Raw genomic sequence first — 14,488 nt, forward strand, 5'->3', positions numbered from 1 at the left:
AATTCTACTCTTGACTCTATTACTGATTTTCCTACTTAGGCTGTGTTAAGAAAAGGTATAAACTGAAAACTCTTTATCAAGTATTTGAAATCTGATCTGTTCTGCAGAAGTTGGAGGTTAAGATGAAAGACGCAAGACTTAAACATAATTTTGGTGCCATTGAAAAAAATGAAAGGTTTATTGAAAAGATTCTTTGGAGTTCAAAATATCTCTTTTAAGAAATGTGACTAAATACGTAAAACTGAGCCAAAGATAAATTACTAAATTAAAAAGATGGCTTCTAATAAAACATATTAAATTCTCTTACCTGCTGCACTAAACTCTGCAAAAATATCTTTATTTGTTTGAGGCTTCCCATCTGGATCAATGTCCATGATAGTACGCCATAATTCAGAGAATCTGGCTCGTTTTTCTTTGGGCATGTATATTCCATGCCACAGTGCTTTCAGCATGTAGTCAATATTGATCAGAATTTGTCCAATTCTGGTATCATAATAAGCTGGTGGTAATTGACAAGAAGAACTCTGATCATAATTAGCTTCTAAACTGATTGAGGGAATTTGATTAAAGCAATAAATTCCAACAGCCAACTCCCTTATAATTTGATGAACTTCTCTGTAGTCTAAGAGGGCAACAGGGTCCACAGGAGTCAGAAGGATTGCAGTGGAGAAACTGACATTATTCATTTGACTCATAATTCCACATGGGATGTCCAACTGAGAGCGGACATCATCTTTGGCAGACAACCAGCTGACTAAGGCAGTAGTTAGCAACTCTTGTACTTCACTCCGATCATATTTTTCAAAAAAAACAGAAGCATTTCTCTGTACGGATAAGTTTTCCAGGTAGGTTTCTTCATCTTGAATTTGATCAAATCTAGGTAATCCTTTTTTGGGCAATCTTAACATTTCTAATTAATTGCAGGTGTCCTTTCTGAAGTTTCTGCAATGACTAAAAAGAAAAAGGCAATGAAATTTGTCATGGTAATGAAGCTAGATTTCTCAAGAAATAAATCTGCACCTTTATTAGGTTGTTTCATGATCAACCATTACATTTTCAGTCTTTTTTTAATAACATTTTTAACAATTGAGGTACAGTTGTCATACAATAATAGTTTGAGGTCTACAACACAACGATTCAATATTTGTAGATATTTTTAAATGATCACAATAAGTCTAGCTAACATCAACACCATACATAGTTACAAAATTGTTTTTTGTGATACCTACTTTTAAGATTTGCTATCTCAACAACTTTTCAAATATGCAATGCAGTATTAACTGTAGTCGTCATGCTTTACATTACATCCCCATGACTCATTTATTTTATAATTGGAGATCTGTACTTTTGACTCCCTTCAAACTTCACCTACCCCCCAACCCTCTCCTCTGGCAACCACCAATCTGTTCCCTGTATTTATGAACTTGTGTGTGTGTGTGTATGTGTGTGTGTGTTTTAATTCTACATATAAGTGAGATCATACAGTATTTGTCTTTCTGTCTTATTTCATTTAGCATAATGCCCTAAAAGTCCATCCATGTTGTTGCAAATAGCAATATTTCATTCTTTTTTATGGCTGAATATTCTGTTGTACACATTACCCACATTTTCTTTATCCATTCATCTCCTGATGGACACTTACGTTGTCTCCATATCTGGACTATTGTAAATAATGCTACAGTGAAGATGGGGGTGCATATATCATTTTGAGTTAGTGTTTTACTTTTCTGCAGTTAAATACCCAGAGGTGGAATTGCTGGGTCATATGGTAGTTCTATTACAATTTTCAATCTTAAGCTAATTACACCATAAGAAAGTTGAAATTTGAGTTAAAATAAAATAATAAAACTTTTAACCTTGAGGCACCTGCGAGGCTCAGTTAAGCATCCTACTCTTGATTTCTGTTCAGGTCATGATCTCATGGTTTGGGAGATTGAGCCCCATGTAGGGCTCTATGCTATCAGAGCAGAGCCTGCTTGGGATTCTCTCTCCATTATCTCTCTGCCCCTTCCCACGCATTCTCTCTCTCTCTCTCAAAACAAATAAACATTAAAAGAAAATGCCTTTAACATTAATCATATTCTGCTTTTCAAAAGAAGTCAAAAGACACTAAGAAGTATGTCAAAAAGAAATGATAGAGAAGCTACTGTTGTGTATCTATTCCTTTTTTGTTGGAGAAGGCTTTTTGTAGATTTGTTTTGTTTTCAGTTTTGTTTTTTTTTTTTAAGCAAGAAAATAAAGACCTGCTTAAAAGAAAAGGAAAGACAAGAAGAGCCTGCTTAACTTTCTGCTTCTATGTAACTAAATGCCTTTCTGTTCCTGGAAAAATAATGATCCTAAGCACTATTTTTTGAGCATCTACTATTTGTCCAGTTCTTTCTACATAGTATTTTATTTATTTCATTTAATTGGCCCTTCTTATATAGTGATTCTCAACATTTAGCCTGTATCGAAACCTCTAGGGCTTGTTAAAACAGGTTGTTGGAACTTGCTGTAGAATTTCTGATTCAGTCGGTTGGAGTGAGCCAGGGAATCTGCGTTTCTGAAAGATTAGAGATGATGTCGATACTGCTAATTCGGGCAGGACGCTTGGAGAACCCAGCTCTTTGAGATAGGCGTTGGTATCCCCACTAGGTAGACGCAGAAATGGAGACTAGGAAGTTTACAGAATGTGCCTATGGTTTCATACCTTCGGAATTAGAGCCAAGCCAGGTTTGTCCAAGACCTATGCCCACATGGACGCGAGAAAAAGGCAAGGACAAGGGAAGGGAAGAAACCTACTTTGAAATGATTGTTTTCTTGTCCAGGAGAGGGAGACTGCGTCCACACTGGTCCTTAGAATATTCCTGGAGGCCAGGGAGGGTGGCCGTCTCGAATGGCTTCTCCCTGGGCCAGAATCCACCGTCCGGAGCCCCGCGTGGGCGAGAGCAGGGGGGAACCGCTGCGGGTGGGATCTGAAGGCAGTCTCCCTGAAGAGACTCCCTGCGGAGGGCTGCTTGTCCAGCGCACTCTGTCGACCCTCCCGGGCGTCCTCTGCTTCTAGCGGGAGATCTGCGTGTGGAAGCCGGTAGTTCTGGCGCGAGGATAGCCCGGCCGCGCCTCAAGGGGGCGCCCGCGCGTAGGGCCTCCCTCCGCTCGGCGGTCACTCGGCACTGCCTAAATTTTCCGTACAGGTGTCCCGGCCCCTCACTTCTTTAAAAGTCAGTCCCGCTGCGTGTTCTGGGCACCGTGCTTCCCCATTACTTTTCCCTTTCACGATTTGTCTCCGTGAAAACACAAAACCAGAGTGGCAGAGATGAAGGCTCCAGGCCCCGAAGGAGTCCTGAGTTGGAATCCTACCTCCATCATCATTCTTTCAGTCAGCAAATATTTATGGAACGTTTATTATGAGCCAGGCACTGTGCCAGGAGTTGGAGACCGCTGGAGGGCAGGACACACAAAACCTCAAGGTGCTTCCAGTTACACAGATGATCATACAAGTATTTTGAAACAGGGTGATAAGGTGAGATGTAATGATAGCACATGAAGGAAGGCTAACCAAGACCAGGGGCTCGGAAGGGGTGCCCAGAGGAAGTGATATTTTAAGCTGAGCCCGGAAGATGAAAAAGAGCTATCCAAGTGGAGTTGGAGAAATAGCTTTCCAGATACGGGGCACAACAGGTGATGAAGAATCCAGTTGAGAAGAAAGTTGAACTTTTTGAGAAACCAAACAAAACCTTGGGTAAAGAACTAGAGAGACGTGGGCACAAAACTGGCCATAGAGGCAGATGAGAGCCAGATCACCCAGGTCGCTGAGTTGATGATCCTGAGCTTCATTGTCAAAGTTTAGGCTGGGTTGGTGGCAGTAGATGCTAGGTACAGACTAGCGCGGTGGCAGCGGAGATGCAGCGCTGTGGATGGATTCGAGAAATAGTGAAGTGGCAACAGACTGAATGGGGGTTGAGTGTTCAAAAAGAGAGTGGTTGTCCAGGTGGCACCCAAATTTGTCAGGAGAAATGGGAGATCAAGGCAAGATTAAGAGTTCAGCTGTGGACATACTGACCTTGATATATTTGTAAGAGAACCCAAGTAGAGATGCCATATATGCTGTAGATATACAACTCGGGTTAGAACGGCAGCCTGCAGCAGATGCATACATTTGGGCAGTCTTACGGTGACAAAAGCCAAGGGGGTGGCTGAAATTGAGGGAAAGAACTGAGAAAAAAAGCTCAGAACCTAGGATGGGAGACCTGAGAAATTTAATATTTAAAGGTTGGGTGGAGAGGATGGAGTTACCAAAGAACACAGAGACAGCGGTCATGAAAACCAAGATTAGTCACAGAAGCCAAGAGAAGTGTTTTGTGACTAGGGGAATGCCCAACTTCACTGGCTGTTGCTGCTACCTCAAGGGGGATAACTTCAACTTTCCCACAGTTTGCCAACAAGGTGGTTTTATAACATTTGGGGGCAGAATTTCTTAGTCCAACCATGTCACTATTTCAGCTGCTATGGAGGTAGTACTAAAAATTTATGATTGCTGTTCAGGGCAGGGGATGTGAAAAAATCACTGCTTCTTTAAGAGATTTGCATGTTTGCACTTATGAACAATGTAGGTAAATTCTTCTACTTAAAAGTTTTTTTGCTCAGGTACCTAGATGGTTTGTTCCAACTGTTTCAAATCTTGGGAAAAATTGTTTAAGGACTAACACAGATCCTCATCCCAGGTTTATGGAATTTAGTAGTAAGAAGGTTCTAAAAAGAAATCAGGCCCTCTGAGGAATAAACAAAACAAAACACCTACACACAAGTATTCTGCTGGAGATGACCTGGAAATTCCCTACAGATTCAACTGGATCAATACATGTAAAGCTCATAAAGTAGTGCCTGCTTACATAGTCATCACAATATAGATGATAGATGTTTTTAGTGTTGAACTATATTGTTATTATTAAAAATTGTTACTATATTCAAATCTAGGCCGCTAGGCAAACCTCTTAGTTTATCTACTTCTGATAAAGAGCAATGTCCGTTTGGTGCTCAGGACCACATAGATACTGGAAGTTGTCTGCCTTCAGGTAAAGGGATGAAAGCCATTAAAGTAGTATTTAAATATGGTTTAGACATTGCATTTACCAGAGGATAAATTCAGGGCATGTGAAAGTGTCCAACAGACTTCTGCTTGTCAGTATCCTGAAACTGCTTTCCCACTAAGATTAAAAGAATCAAAGTACTCTGAACAGATCCAGAAAGGGTGTCAGCCCTAATTGGGGATAGACGCCAGTGACCTTGGTATGGTGGTCACAACTGACTAATGTGGGTGGATGTAAGGCTGGAGTGGAGCTGAAAAGGTGGAGAGGGTGGAGTATGGATAGGAGGCAAGAGATGGTAAGCAGAGCAAAATATAGAACTAGGTATGTGCATTTTACATTGGTTAGACCAGACCCCTTTAAACGTTGATAGGAAGGATCCTATAAAAGAGGGGCTGACGAGACACGCAAGGGTTGGGATACAGAAAACAGGTGGAGGCACAGCTTTTTGGTGGGTGGATGGACACATTTCTTGTCCTGATGACTTTGATCTGTGAAAAGCTCAGGTCATGAGCTGAGAATGGGGCAAAGAGAGGAAGGCACAGATGTGTGGGACAGGAGAATGCTTAAGACAGTCACAAGTTCTGACTGAGAAAATGAGCTGCCTAAAGAGATGTAACAGAAGTACCAAGTATTGCTCAGGAGTGTGAATCTCAAGCAAATTGCTTAGCTTCTGTAAACCTGAGTTCTCTCTTCTGCCAAAGAAGGCCCTGTTTAAGCCAGGCCCCTGACGACAATGACAAATTGAGTTATTTCTGGGTGTAGCTACCATGACAAGAGTCAGTAAAAGCTGCCTTCTTTTGTTGCTGGTGGGACATTACCATGTAAGAGCTCAAAGCAATGTTGATATCACAGTTTAAAACATCCCAACTATTCTTTCAAGTATTCTCTTTTTCTCGTCAATTTGACTAACTTGGTTATATTAAGCTATATAGTTAAATATAAATTCATGTAATGAACCTTAAAACCATTACATTATATAATAATAAAGCAGCTGAGTGTTTTATTTTTACATAATCATCATTCAGTAAATGTTTATATTGTGAAATATTATGTTTTAATCTCCTTTTCAATAGAAAGGTTTTCTAAGGAAATGACCTGGAGCCTTTCACATTTATCAGATGCCTTTTCGTTATTCTTTTCCATTTTTGCAATTCTGGATCCAAACTGCATGGCCCGTTTCGGCAGAAGAGGAGAGGTTGTCAAGCCAAGTTCCACTGCTGCAAGACGCAAAATTAGTTTTTCACCAATTCCACGGGGCAAAGTCAAGTTTGCCTTCTCCCAAACTGGTAGGGAATTTAGAAAGGAGACGACATTTTCATCCAGGAAAGGAAATCTAAAATAAACAGATAAACATAACCACTACATAAAAAAACCCAATTTGTTATGATTATTTCTTTTGCATTTTATTCAATGTTAAAATTTATAGCATCAAATTAATTTTTTATGGCACTATTTTTCTCAACTAAAAATATTCTGGTTATTTACACAATTTCACACCTAAAATTTAATCACACTGACTAATGTTTCATGTGACTAATTTTAATACATATGCTACAAAATAAATTTTGCCTGAAAAAATAAATAATACTGTTAGGTAAAAATAAACCCCTGAATTAAAAAAAAAAGTATACATATGTAAATGCCTTGATCTCTTGGCAAGTTTTAGGTAACCTGCAACATATGACCAAACTGAGTTCAAAACACACATAGCAGAGGGGAATCCAGTTCTGGAACCAGCATTTACATCAGCATGGATCTAGCATGCATATATGTCCCTAGAGACAAAGCTGGGTTCTCTAACACTGGAGGGCAAAACGTGGGGGTAGGGCCTATGCTCTTGCTGGGAGGAAAGTAAACATTTACAACAAAACCAAACCCGTTAAATACTTTCTCTCAGCATTTCACTACCTCGGTTTTATAGTCTTTTTCGCTGTGGTACTAATAACAGTCATGCCAAGACATTCCTTACAGAATGAGCTCTGGACAACAAGTGCTCTTCTGGCTGCCCCGCCCACCCCACTCTCCCTCTGACTGAAGGTGTTTGTAATATAAAGCCAACATATTATTGTTGCTACTGTTACTCATTTGAGTGGTCTCCAAAGAAAGGAACCTAAAATTCTCCACAGGCTAATGTTTTGTTTGTTTGTTTGTTTACAAAATTACCCACAACACTTAATCTGAATTACCTTGCTTCTTTTCCATGATCACCAATAACTCTGTCATCACGACCAAGATTTCTAGAGGAAATTCGACCCAGTTCCATCTCGATTTCCTTATTTAATCCTTCCATTCCATGGGTCTGAAAGCAGACACGGTGACGAGAATAACCTGCAAGTTGCTCATCAGCACCGATTCCAGTAAGAACCACCTGTAACGGTTTACAGAAATCCATATTTATGATATATGATAAAGACAAAAGAAAAGCTTAAAAAATTATAATCTCAAAAATAACATCTTCAGACAAAAAACACATGGCAAGTCATAAAGTAGTAAAATATGCCCAATTTTTAAAAAAGTCTTCTATGTTGCATTGCAGATTAAATGCAATTAAAATATGCTATGTTCTTGCAATCTAAATGCTAATAGCTTTAAAGGGTAAAAATTAGGTCTCAGAAATTCTTCGAGTAGACATTCTGTGCCATACCTTTGCGCTGCTCTGATATGATTTTGCTTCGTCCTGGGTCACTAACCAACCAATTCCTCTAGAAGCAAACCAGACTGCACAGCCAATGCTATCGTCCAACACTGTATCCAAGGGCTGAACCAGGTGGCATATTCGAGTTCTTCTTAATTCTTGCAGTTCTTCCAGAGAAACATTAATTTCAACAAAATTCCAAGTCCGGGAAGGGTTAGCAGCCTGTAGTTCCTTCAGTCCCGCTCTTCCTGAGATACGATCTGGTACGCTGAATTGTTTATCAGAACTATCATCATCGTTACCAGCAGCAGCAGCAGCAGCAGCAGCAGCAGCAGCATTTTTAGAGGATTCTTCAGAAGGCATTTCACAATGATTTTTCTGTTTTATCTTCTTTTTGTTAAAACCAGTTAGTATGGTCTTTTCTTTAGTCATGAATGCCACATTAAGAAGGTCAATGGGTTCATCTACAGGTACATGATGGTCAGCAAGGGCCGCAATAACCATGGAATCAATACCCCCAGAAAACAGGATTGCAACATTTGCTTTCCTATCACAACTTTTCAAAACCTCACTTTGTGTCGGGTTTTCACCCCTAGGTAAACATAAGACACGTCTCTTCACTGCGATACTCAGGACATCAATGAACTGCTGAACTACTTCCTTCATGTGTCCATCAGTAAGAAAGACCTGAAGCGTTTCCCTGGTAGGTGGGACACTAGCAATATTACTGCAATGAATCTCAAATGGAGATTGTGGCAATGTCATATTTAAAGGAACAACAGGTTCTTTAAGATAGAGTTTGGCTTCATTTGCTACCACTGATACAAATGTTGGCAAGTTTGCTGAAATTTGAGTCAGGCTATTAACACATTCTTTGATAACATTCTCCCTAGAAATACATTTCCAAGGGTACAATTTTAAAACCACAGATTCGGAAATGGAAGGAGACTTGAGATCAATTCTAAAAATTCCAGATGCTGGAACTTCTTGCCACTGGTTGGCCACTCCAGATGTTTGGGCACCAACTGAAGAGAGGCAGAAACTCTTGCCCAAATTACTAAAATGCCAAAGCAAGCTACGGCGACCAAAAAAATCCCTACCAAACCATAAATTATGACTAGATGCTTGGTAATATATAAAAGACCACGGACCCTGGACTTCTGAGAAGAGTGACAAAATATCAGATTCAGTCTTACAAGAGGAAAGATAATTAAACATTACTTGGGTATCATTTTCTTCAGCTTCAACCTTTATGCCACTAAAGACTTCTCCATTCCACAGGAACACATTGCCTCTTTCATCTTCCACAGGCTGGGCAGTCAAAACACCTCTTAAGTGAAGGACATGACCAGAAAATAAACACTGGTAGCTAACATCAGACTTTAACAACTGTTTACTACTGTTGGGTCCCCGTCGGTTAAGATTATACAGTAAATCCCCTTTCAAATCTTTGCTGAAATGCTCAACAGAAAAGCTTACAGAACAGCAAATGCCACACATTGTTATGTGAAATCAAGTTATTTCTTGATAAAATAAAATATTATTTCTTGATTTTGGTCTTCTCTGAGTTTTCTATTTCTTGGTATTCTTTTTTCAGTTCATCCAATATATCTGTGGGGGGAGGGGAGAAGATACGTCAAGTAAAATAAAAATTCTTGGACCTTCACCTAGTAATTCATAGAGGAACATAGGCTACTTACCAAGATCAAAGCACTTGAGTGTATGCACTGTGTTAGTGTGAATAATCATTTACAACAGGCTTCTGATGACAATGTTTAACTTTTAGGAAAATAATTTCCATTTATTAAATGCTTACTTTGGCCTAGGCACTGGACTATGAACTTTATACATCCCTTCCTATTTATTTTTTTAATTAAAATTTTTTTTAACTTTTATTATTTATTTTTGAGAGACAGAAAGAGAGTGAGGGAGAGGGGCAGAGAGACAGAGAGAGGGAGACAGAATCCAAAGCAGGCTCTAGGCTCCAAGATGTCAGCACAGAGCCCCACGCAGGCTTGAACTCAGGGGCCATGAGATCACGACCTGAGGCAAAGTTGGATGCTTAACCAAAATGAGTCACCCAGGTTCTCTTTTCCATTTCTTGTTTAAATCCCACAAAACTTTTGAGTCCCAAAGTAATTCACTCAAAGTCATAAAAGGAGAAAGTTGCAGAAAATTTTCATACCTAGATCTATCTAAAATTCTAAAGCACACATTAATAATTATAGCTTTCTAACACTCTTAGGCTAACTTGAAGAAAACCAAACCACAGCATTAATCTTACTTATATCTATATCACCATCCAATCTTCAGATATAGATTTAAACATTCACATAGACAATATAATTTAGGCACTACTATTATTTTCTACAGAAAGCCTAGAAAAGACTTTCCATGCATTTCTATATAATATACCAAATAAACTTACTTTTGCTTTCAGAAAGCATTTCGGTTCGGTCTGCAAGAAAGAATATGTTGCTGTTCTGTTGCTGCCTATATACTTTCTGCAAAACATAATTTAGGCTAATATTATGATTTGATCTAAAAAGTGTTATGTCGAAACTCTGAACCCTTTTAGTATATACTCCTGAACTTCAGTAACATATATTCAGAACAATACCTGAGCAAATTACAGGTAAACAAAAGTCACCCATTATTCTACCATCTAGAAATTGCTACCATTAACACCGAAGTGAAATATTTTTTCTGTATATACCATATCAGTTTTCTTGAACAAAAAAGGCTCTTATTATAAATACAGATTTATTACTTGCTTTTATCAAGGAACAACATATTGGGAACAGTTTCTGTTATCAATAAACATTCTTTTACAACATTATTGTATGGGTATAACATTACAGTTTATTTGGTTAAGTCTTCATGTTTTAGACATTTAAGGTATAACCAACTTTAGAAATCAAAGTTGTAATGAATTTCTTTGTAACTAAATCTTTGTATAATCCCATGATTCATAAGTATCAATTCCTATAAGGGGAACTACTGGGTCAAAATGCTACATAGTTGTAAGGCTTTGATATACTCTGCCAACTTGCCCTCTAGAAAGTTTGTATCAGGTGTGACTTAAGTTCTAAAATTCCTTTAAGTGACAATATCAGAAAGGGCTAACCAACCTGTCAGTATCAAATATTTTAAAGGGCTCAAAATAATTTCTTCCTGAACTTTAAAATGTAATGTTTGACAGTATTACTACACATAAAGCAGTAGCTTGCTTGTTTATAGATACATTAATGGAATTGTCATTAAATAACCATGTTAAATATTTGGCAGATTTGTGTAAAAAATGTGAGGAAGAGAGAAGCAATTTATCCTTTTTGTTTTTCAACAACTATCCACGTTCACTTAAAGGCATAGTCTCCTTAATATATTTTAAGGTTATTTATTTCAAAAGAAAACACCAAATTCAAGTATAAAATAAATACCATTAGTGATTACATTGTATAATTAGTACCTTTTGGTTCAAAGGTTATGTGAATTGTATATGATGGGAATAAAATATTATCAACTATAATTAACATATAAGTATGTATGTGTATAAAATCTTGGACACTTTTCACTTTTGCAATGTAACTAAAAAGAATGCTGACATCTTGCAAATTTTAATGTAAATATAAATCTTAGATATAATTCTTGTAACTTTAGTATATAGTTAATATAATCAAACTCTCCCACATACAATTCAGAATTACTCTAATAACTCACCCTGTTCTTCTTCAGGTTAGAAAGTTCATCCACAACAATTTTTTGTTCTTTAATCTATTGAAATAAAAGAAAAACTTCTTAAATCAGAGGCTATCAAGTATGTTCAACTGAGGGCCCTTTAAAATTGGAGATGGGATATGGGATTATAATTTACTGACTATCCAGATGGGCAGTCTGTGAACATATAGATTCTTTCCAACAGCAGTGTGTGAGGGTGCGCCTGGGGGAAAGTTGAAAAAAGAAACAGTGATTATACTTGATAGGTGTCAGAAAGCCCACTGAACCCAGACAGAGGGTTTAGTGTTGGTAACCAGCATTCATGCAAAGACCAGAGTTACTAAACTAAGTTTGCACCTTTTATTTAAAATAGACAATAAGCACCAAGAGTATTTTTAATGACTTCTTTTAAGTTATGTTTTATTTTTATTATTATTATTTTTTACAAATAGCAAATGTCATAAGGAATAGGCTACTTTTCTTCCCTCGCAAATATCAATGGTTTCCATGATTCATGTATAAATAGTGCAGCCACACATGCAGAACAAACAAGTAGTACTAAATGACCTACCTGGGGCTGTTAAGGTGTTATCACTTTCCATCTTGGCTTTATTCCTCTTTACATTTCAAAGACTAGCACAGTGCTGGCACTGCTGAACTAGGCCTCACTTTTTATTAGTAGGCTAGGGCACAACTAAGTGGAAGTGAATTTCTAACTCTTTTCAGTAAGGGCAGTTATACTGTGAACATGACTGATTACATTGTGTTATCAGTGCCTCTAAAAGCAGGTTTTATAAACTCTGTCCTACCTCACACACCTCACAGATTTGTCACACATCAGCATAAATGGCTTGCTATGGTAGTAATTGGAGTAGGTTATATGTGGTTTGAAAATTCACTCCCTACTATGTGGCAATGAGAAAGAATGAAATATGGCCCTTTGTAGCAACATGGATGGAACTGGAGAGTGTTATGCTAAGTGAAATAAACCATACAGAGAAAGACAGATACCATATGTTTTCACTCTTATGTGGATCCTGAGAAACTTAACAGAAACCCATGGGGGAGGGGAAGAAAAAAAAAAAAAAGAGGTTAGAGTGGGAGAGAGCCAAAGCATAAGAGACTCTTAAAAACTGAGAACAAACTGAGGGTTGATGGGGGGTGGGAGGGAGGGGAGGGTGGGTGATGGGTATTGAAGAGGGCATCTTTTGGGATAAGCACTGGGTGTTGTATGGAAACCAATTTGACAATAAATTTCATATATTAAAAAAAAAAAAAGAAAATTCACTCCCTATGGGTGTGTACCCTTCTGTCTCTCCAGTCAGTGTAGTAACTGGCTAGATTTGAGTTGAATTCCAAGACCAAATTTGTATAACCTTCAGACTTACGTTTGAACAGTGCTTCCCCATTCATTTTAGGAATGACAGGTGTACATTATACATTTCACTTTACTTCAAACAAGGAAACGGATACGGAGAGATGAGTGACTTGCCTGAGATGTTACTGTTAGTTTAGGACAAAACTAAAGTAAAATCTAGGACATCTAATACCTGAATGGCTATAACCATTCCCATCTCCAGTATATTTTTAAAGATTTTGTTTGTTTATGGCAGTTAAGATTTACATTGCTTAGCAACCCCCCCCCCCCCCCGCCCCGACCTTTTTGTGTAGAACAGTGACCATCAGATACACGTTTCAGGATCATTGCTCTAGCTACAGTGGAGAATAGATAGGAAGAAGGTAAGGATGGATGCGGCGAGACTGGTTAGGAAACCTATGGAAGATTCCCGATGGTGGATGAAGATGGCTCGTTTAGGATGGTGAGCGTACACTGTGATGAAGGGATCTATTTGAAATGAACTTCAGAAGTAGAACTGGTAGGTGATGGGCGTCAAGAATGGCTTCCAGGTTATTGGCATGGACAACTGAATGGATAGTGGTGACATTTTCTGAGATGGGAAATACTGTAGCATCCGGATCTGGGGTGGGCCGTATTTCTAATGGTTTACAAAGAGTAGAGAGAAAAGACCTCAACCAAGCCTCTGTCCCACTGCCAAATGGGTCTACTCTTGGGGCAAATTTCACGATCTCCCTTTAACTGTGGCTGCCAAGTGCTAAGACTCAGGGCAAAGTCGAGGGCGGGCCATGTGGCGCGGTGTACCTTCTTTGGAGTCAAGCAGAGCCCAGTCCGAAGCTTCGCGACTCGTCCTACACTCACCTTGCTGCTAAGATCCTCCTTGTGCGGGGTCGAGTTATCTGCAGAGGACAGCGCAGCGCCGTCCTCGGGTTGAGACCCACGGCTGGGCATCTCCACAGAGTGTGGTGAACTCAGGATACGCCACCCCACTAGCTCCCACTACCCAACAGGCTCCAATTCAGCGCATGCGCGCTCCCAGCGGCCCCCACCCCCTTCCTTTCACTTTCCCATCAGTCTTACCGATAGCGGCTGCGCATTTGCTAGAGCGCCTGCGCAAACCCGCTCTGTCTTGGGAGCAGTTGTGCGCGTGCGCACAGTTGCTTAGGACGTTCGCGAAATGTGAGTGCTATCTGAACGGTCCCCTAGCGGATCCGACGTGGAAACGCTCCTGTGGTCACCACACGACCTGGAATCCAGTGGATTGTGAGTTATATGCGCCCCCCAGTGGTAAATAGAAAGAATAGAAGAGCGGTAAAAATACCACTTCCTATTTATTATCTAGGCAAAGAAGGATATGAAACTAGGCATAGATTTAATAGATAACATTTTTGGCAACAGAACCCTACAGACTTGGTAAAATTTTTGCTAACTACTTATTAGGGTTAAAAGATAAATATAGGATGCCTAGTTAAATATAAATTTCTGATAAATGAATAAATTTTTAGTATAAGTATGTTGCATGCATGTCTCCTATGAGAAAAATTATCCAAACCTTGTAAACAGGCAAGAGATTAAGAGGTGTTCTTTAATATCTTTTCTGAACTTTATTTTCTATTGACTGGGCTATTTTACAATTATGCAGGAGCAGAGGTTAACTTGTAAATTTTGTGGCAGAGATGCAAATAATTTCTATCTGGTGGACCAGATAAT

General features: G+C 39.0%; 3 protein-coding genes across 4 annotated transcripts in view; all 3 read right to left on the reverse strand.

The window, feature by feature from the left end:
• Window positions 1-4,492, reverse strand: part of ANKAR (ankyrin and armadillo repeat containing) — a 73,222-nt gene extending 68,730 nt beyond the window's left edge. Inside the window, exons 1-2 of one of the 2 annotated variants that reach the window (XM_053906965.1) lie at window positions 2,782-4,492; window positions 308-951 (exon numbers count right to left, since the gene is read on the reverse strand). In XM_053906965.1, the coding sequence (XP_053762940.1) occupies window positions 308-908 (601 nt within the window). In that variant the 5' untranslated portion in view covers window positions 909-951; window positions 2,782-4,492. The remainder of the gene's footprint in view (window positions 1-307; window positions 952-2,781) is intronic. The other variant, XM_053906975.1, reaches the window with a different exon arrangement.
• Window positions 4,493-6,036: 1,544 nt separating this feature from the next.
• ASNSD1 (asparagine synthetase domain containing 1) lies at window positions 6,037-9,204 on the reverse strand. Its single transcript, XM_019462070.2, has 3 exons — window positions 7,714-9,204; window positions 7,256-7,437; window positions 6,037-6,402 (listed from the first exon to the last, which is right to left on the reverse strand). Exons 1-3 carry the CDS (start codon window positions 9,202-9,204, stop codon window positions 6,117-6,119), a joined length of 1,959 nt encoding a protein of 652 aa, XP_019317615.2. The 3' UTR covers window positions 6,037-6,116.
• ASDURF (ASNSD1 upstream open reading frame) lies at window positions 9,080-13,836 on the reverse strand. Its single transcript, XM_019462061.2, has 4 exons — window positions 13,640-13,836; window positions 11,425-11,478; window positions 10,133-10,208; window positions 9,080-9,315 (listed from the first exon to the last, which is right to left on the reverse strand). The coding sequence occupies exons 1-4, from the start codon at window positions 13,727-13,729 to the stop codon at window positions 9,245-9,247; spliced, it is 291 nt and encodes a 96-aa protein (XP_019317606.2). The 5' UTR covers window positions 13,730-13,836; the 3' UTR covers window positions 9,080-9,244.
• Between the last annotated feature and the right edge of the window lie 652 nt (window positions 13,837-14,488).

The sequence above is a fragment of the Panthera pardus genome, unplaced genomic scaffold (assembly GCF_024362965.1).
Source record: "Panthera pardus isolate Hobbes unplaced genomic scaffold, ASM2436296v1 HiC_scaffold_10, whole genome shotgun sequence".
Classification (NCBI taxonomy): domain Eukaryota; kingdom Metazoa; phylum Chordata; class Mammalia; order Carnivora; family Felidae; genus Panthera; species Panthera pardus.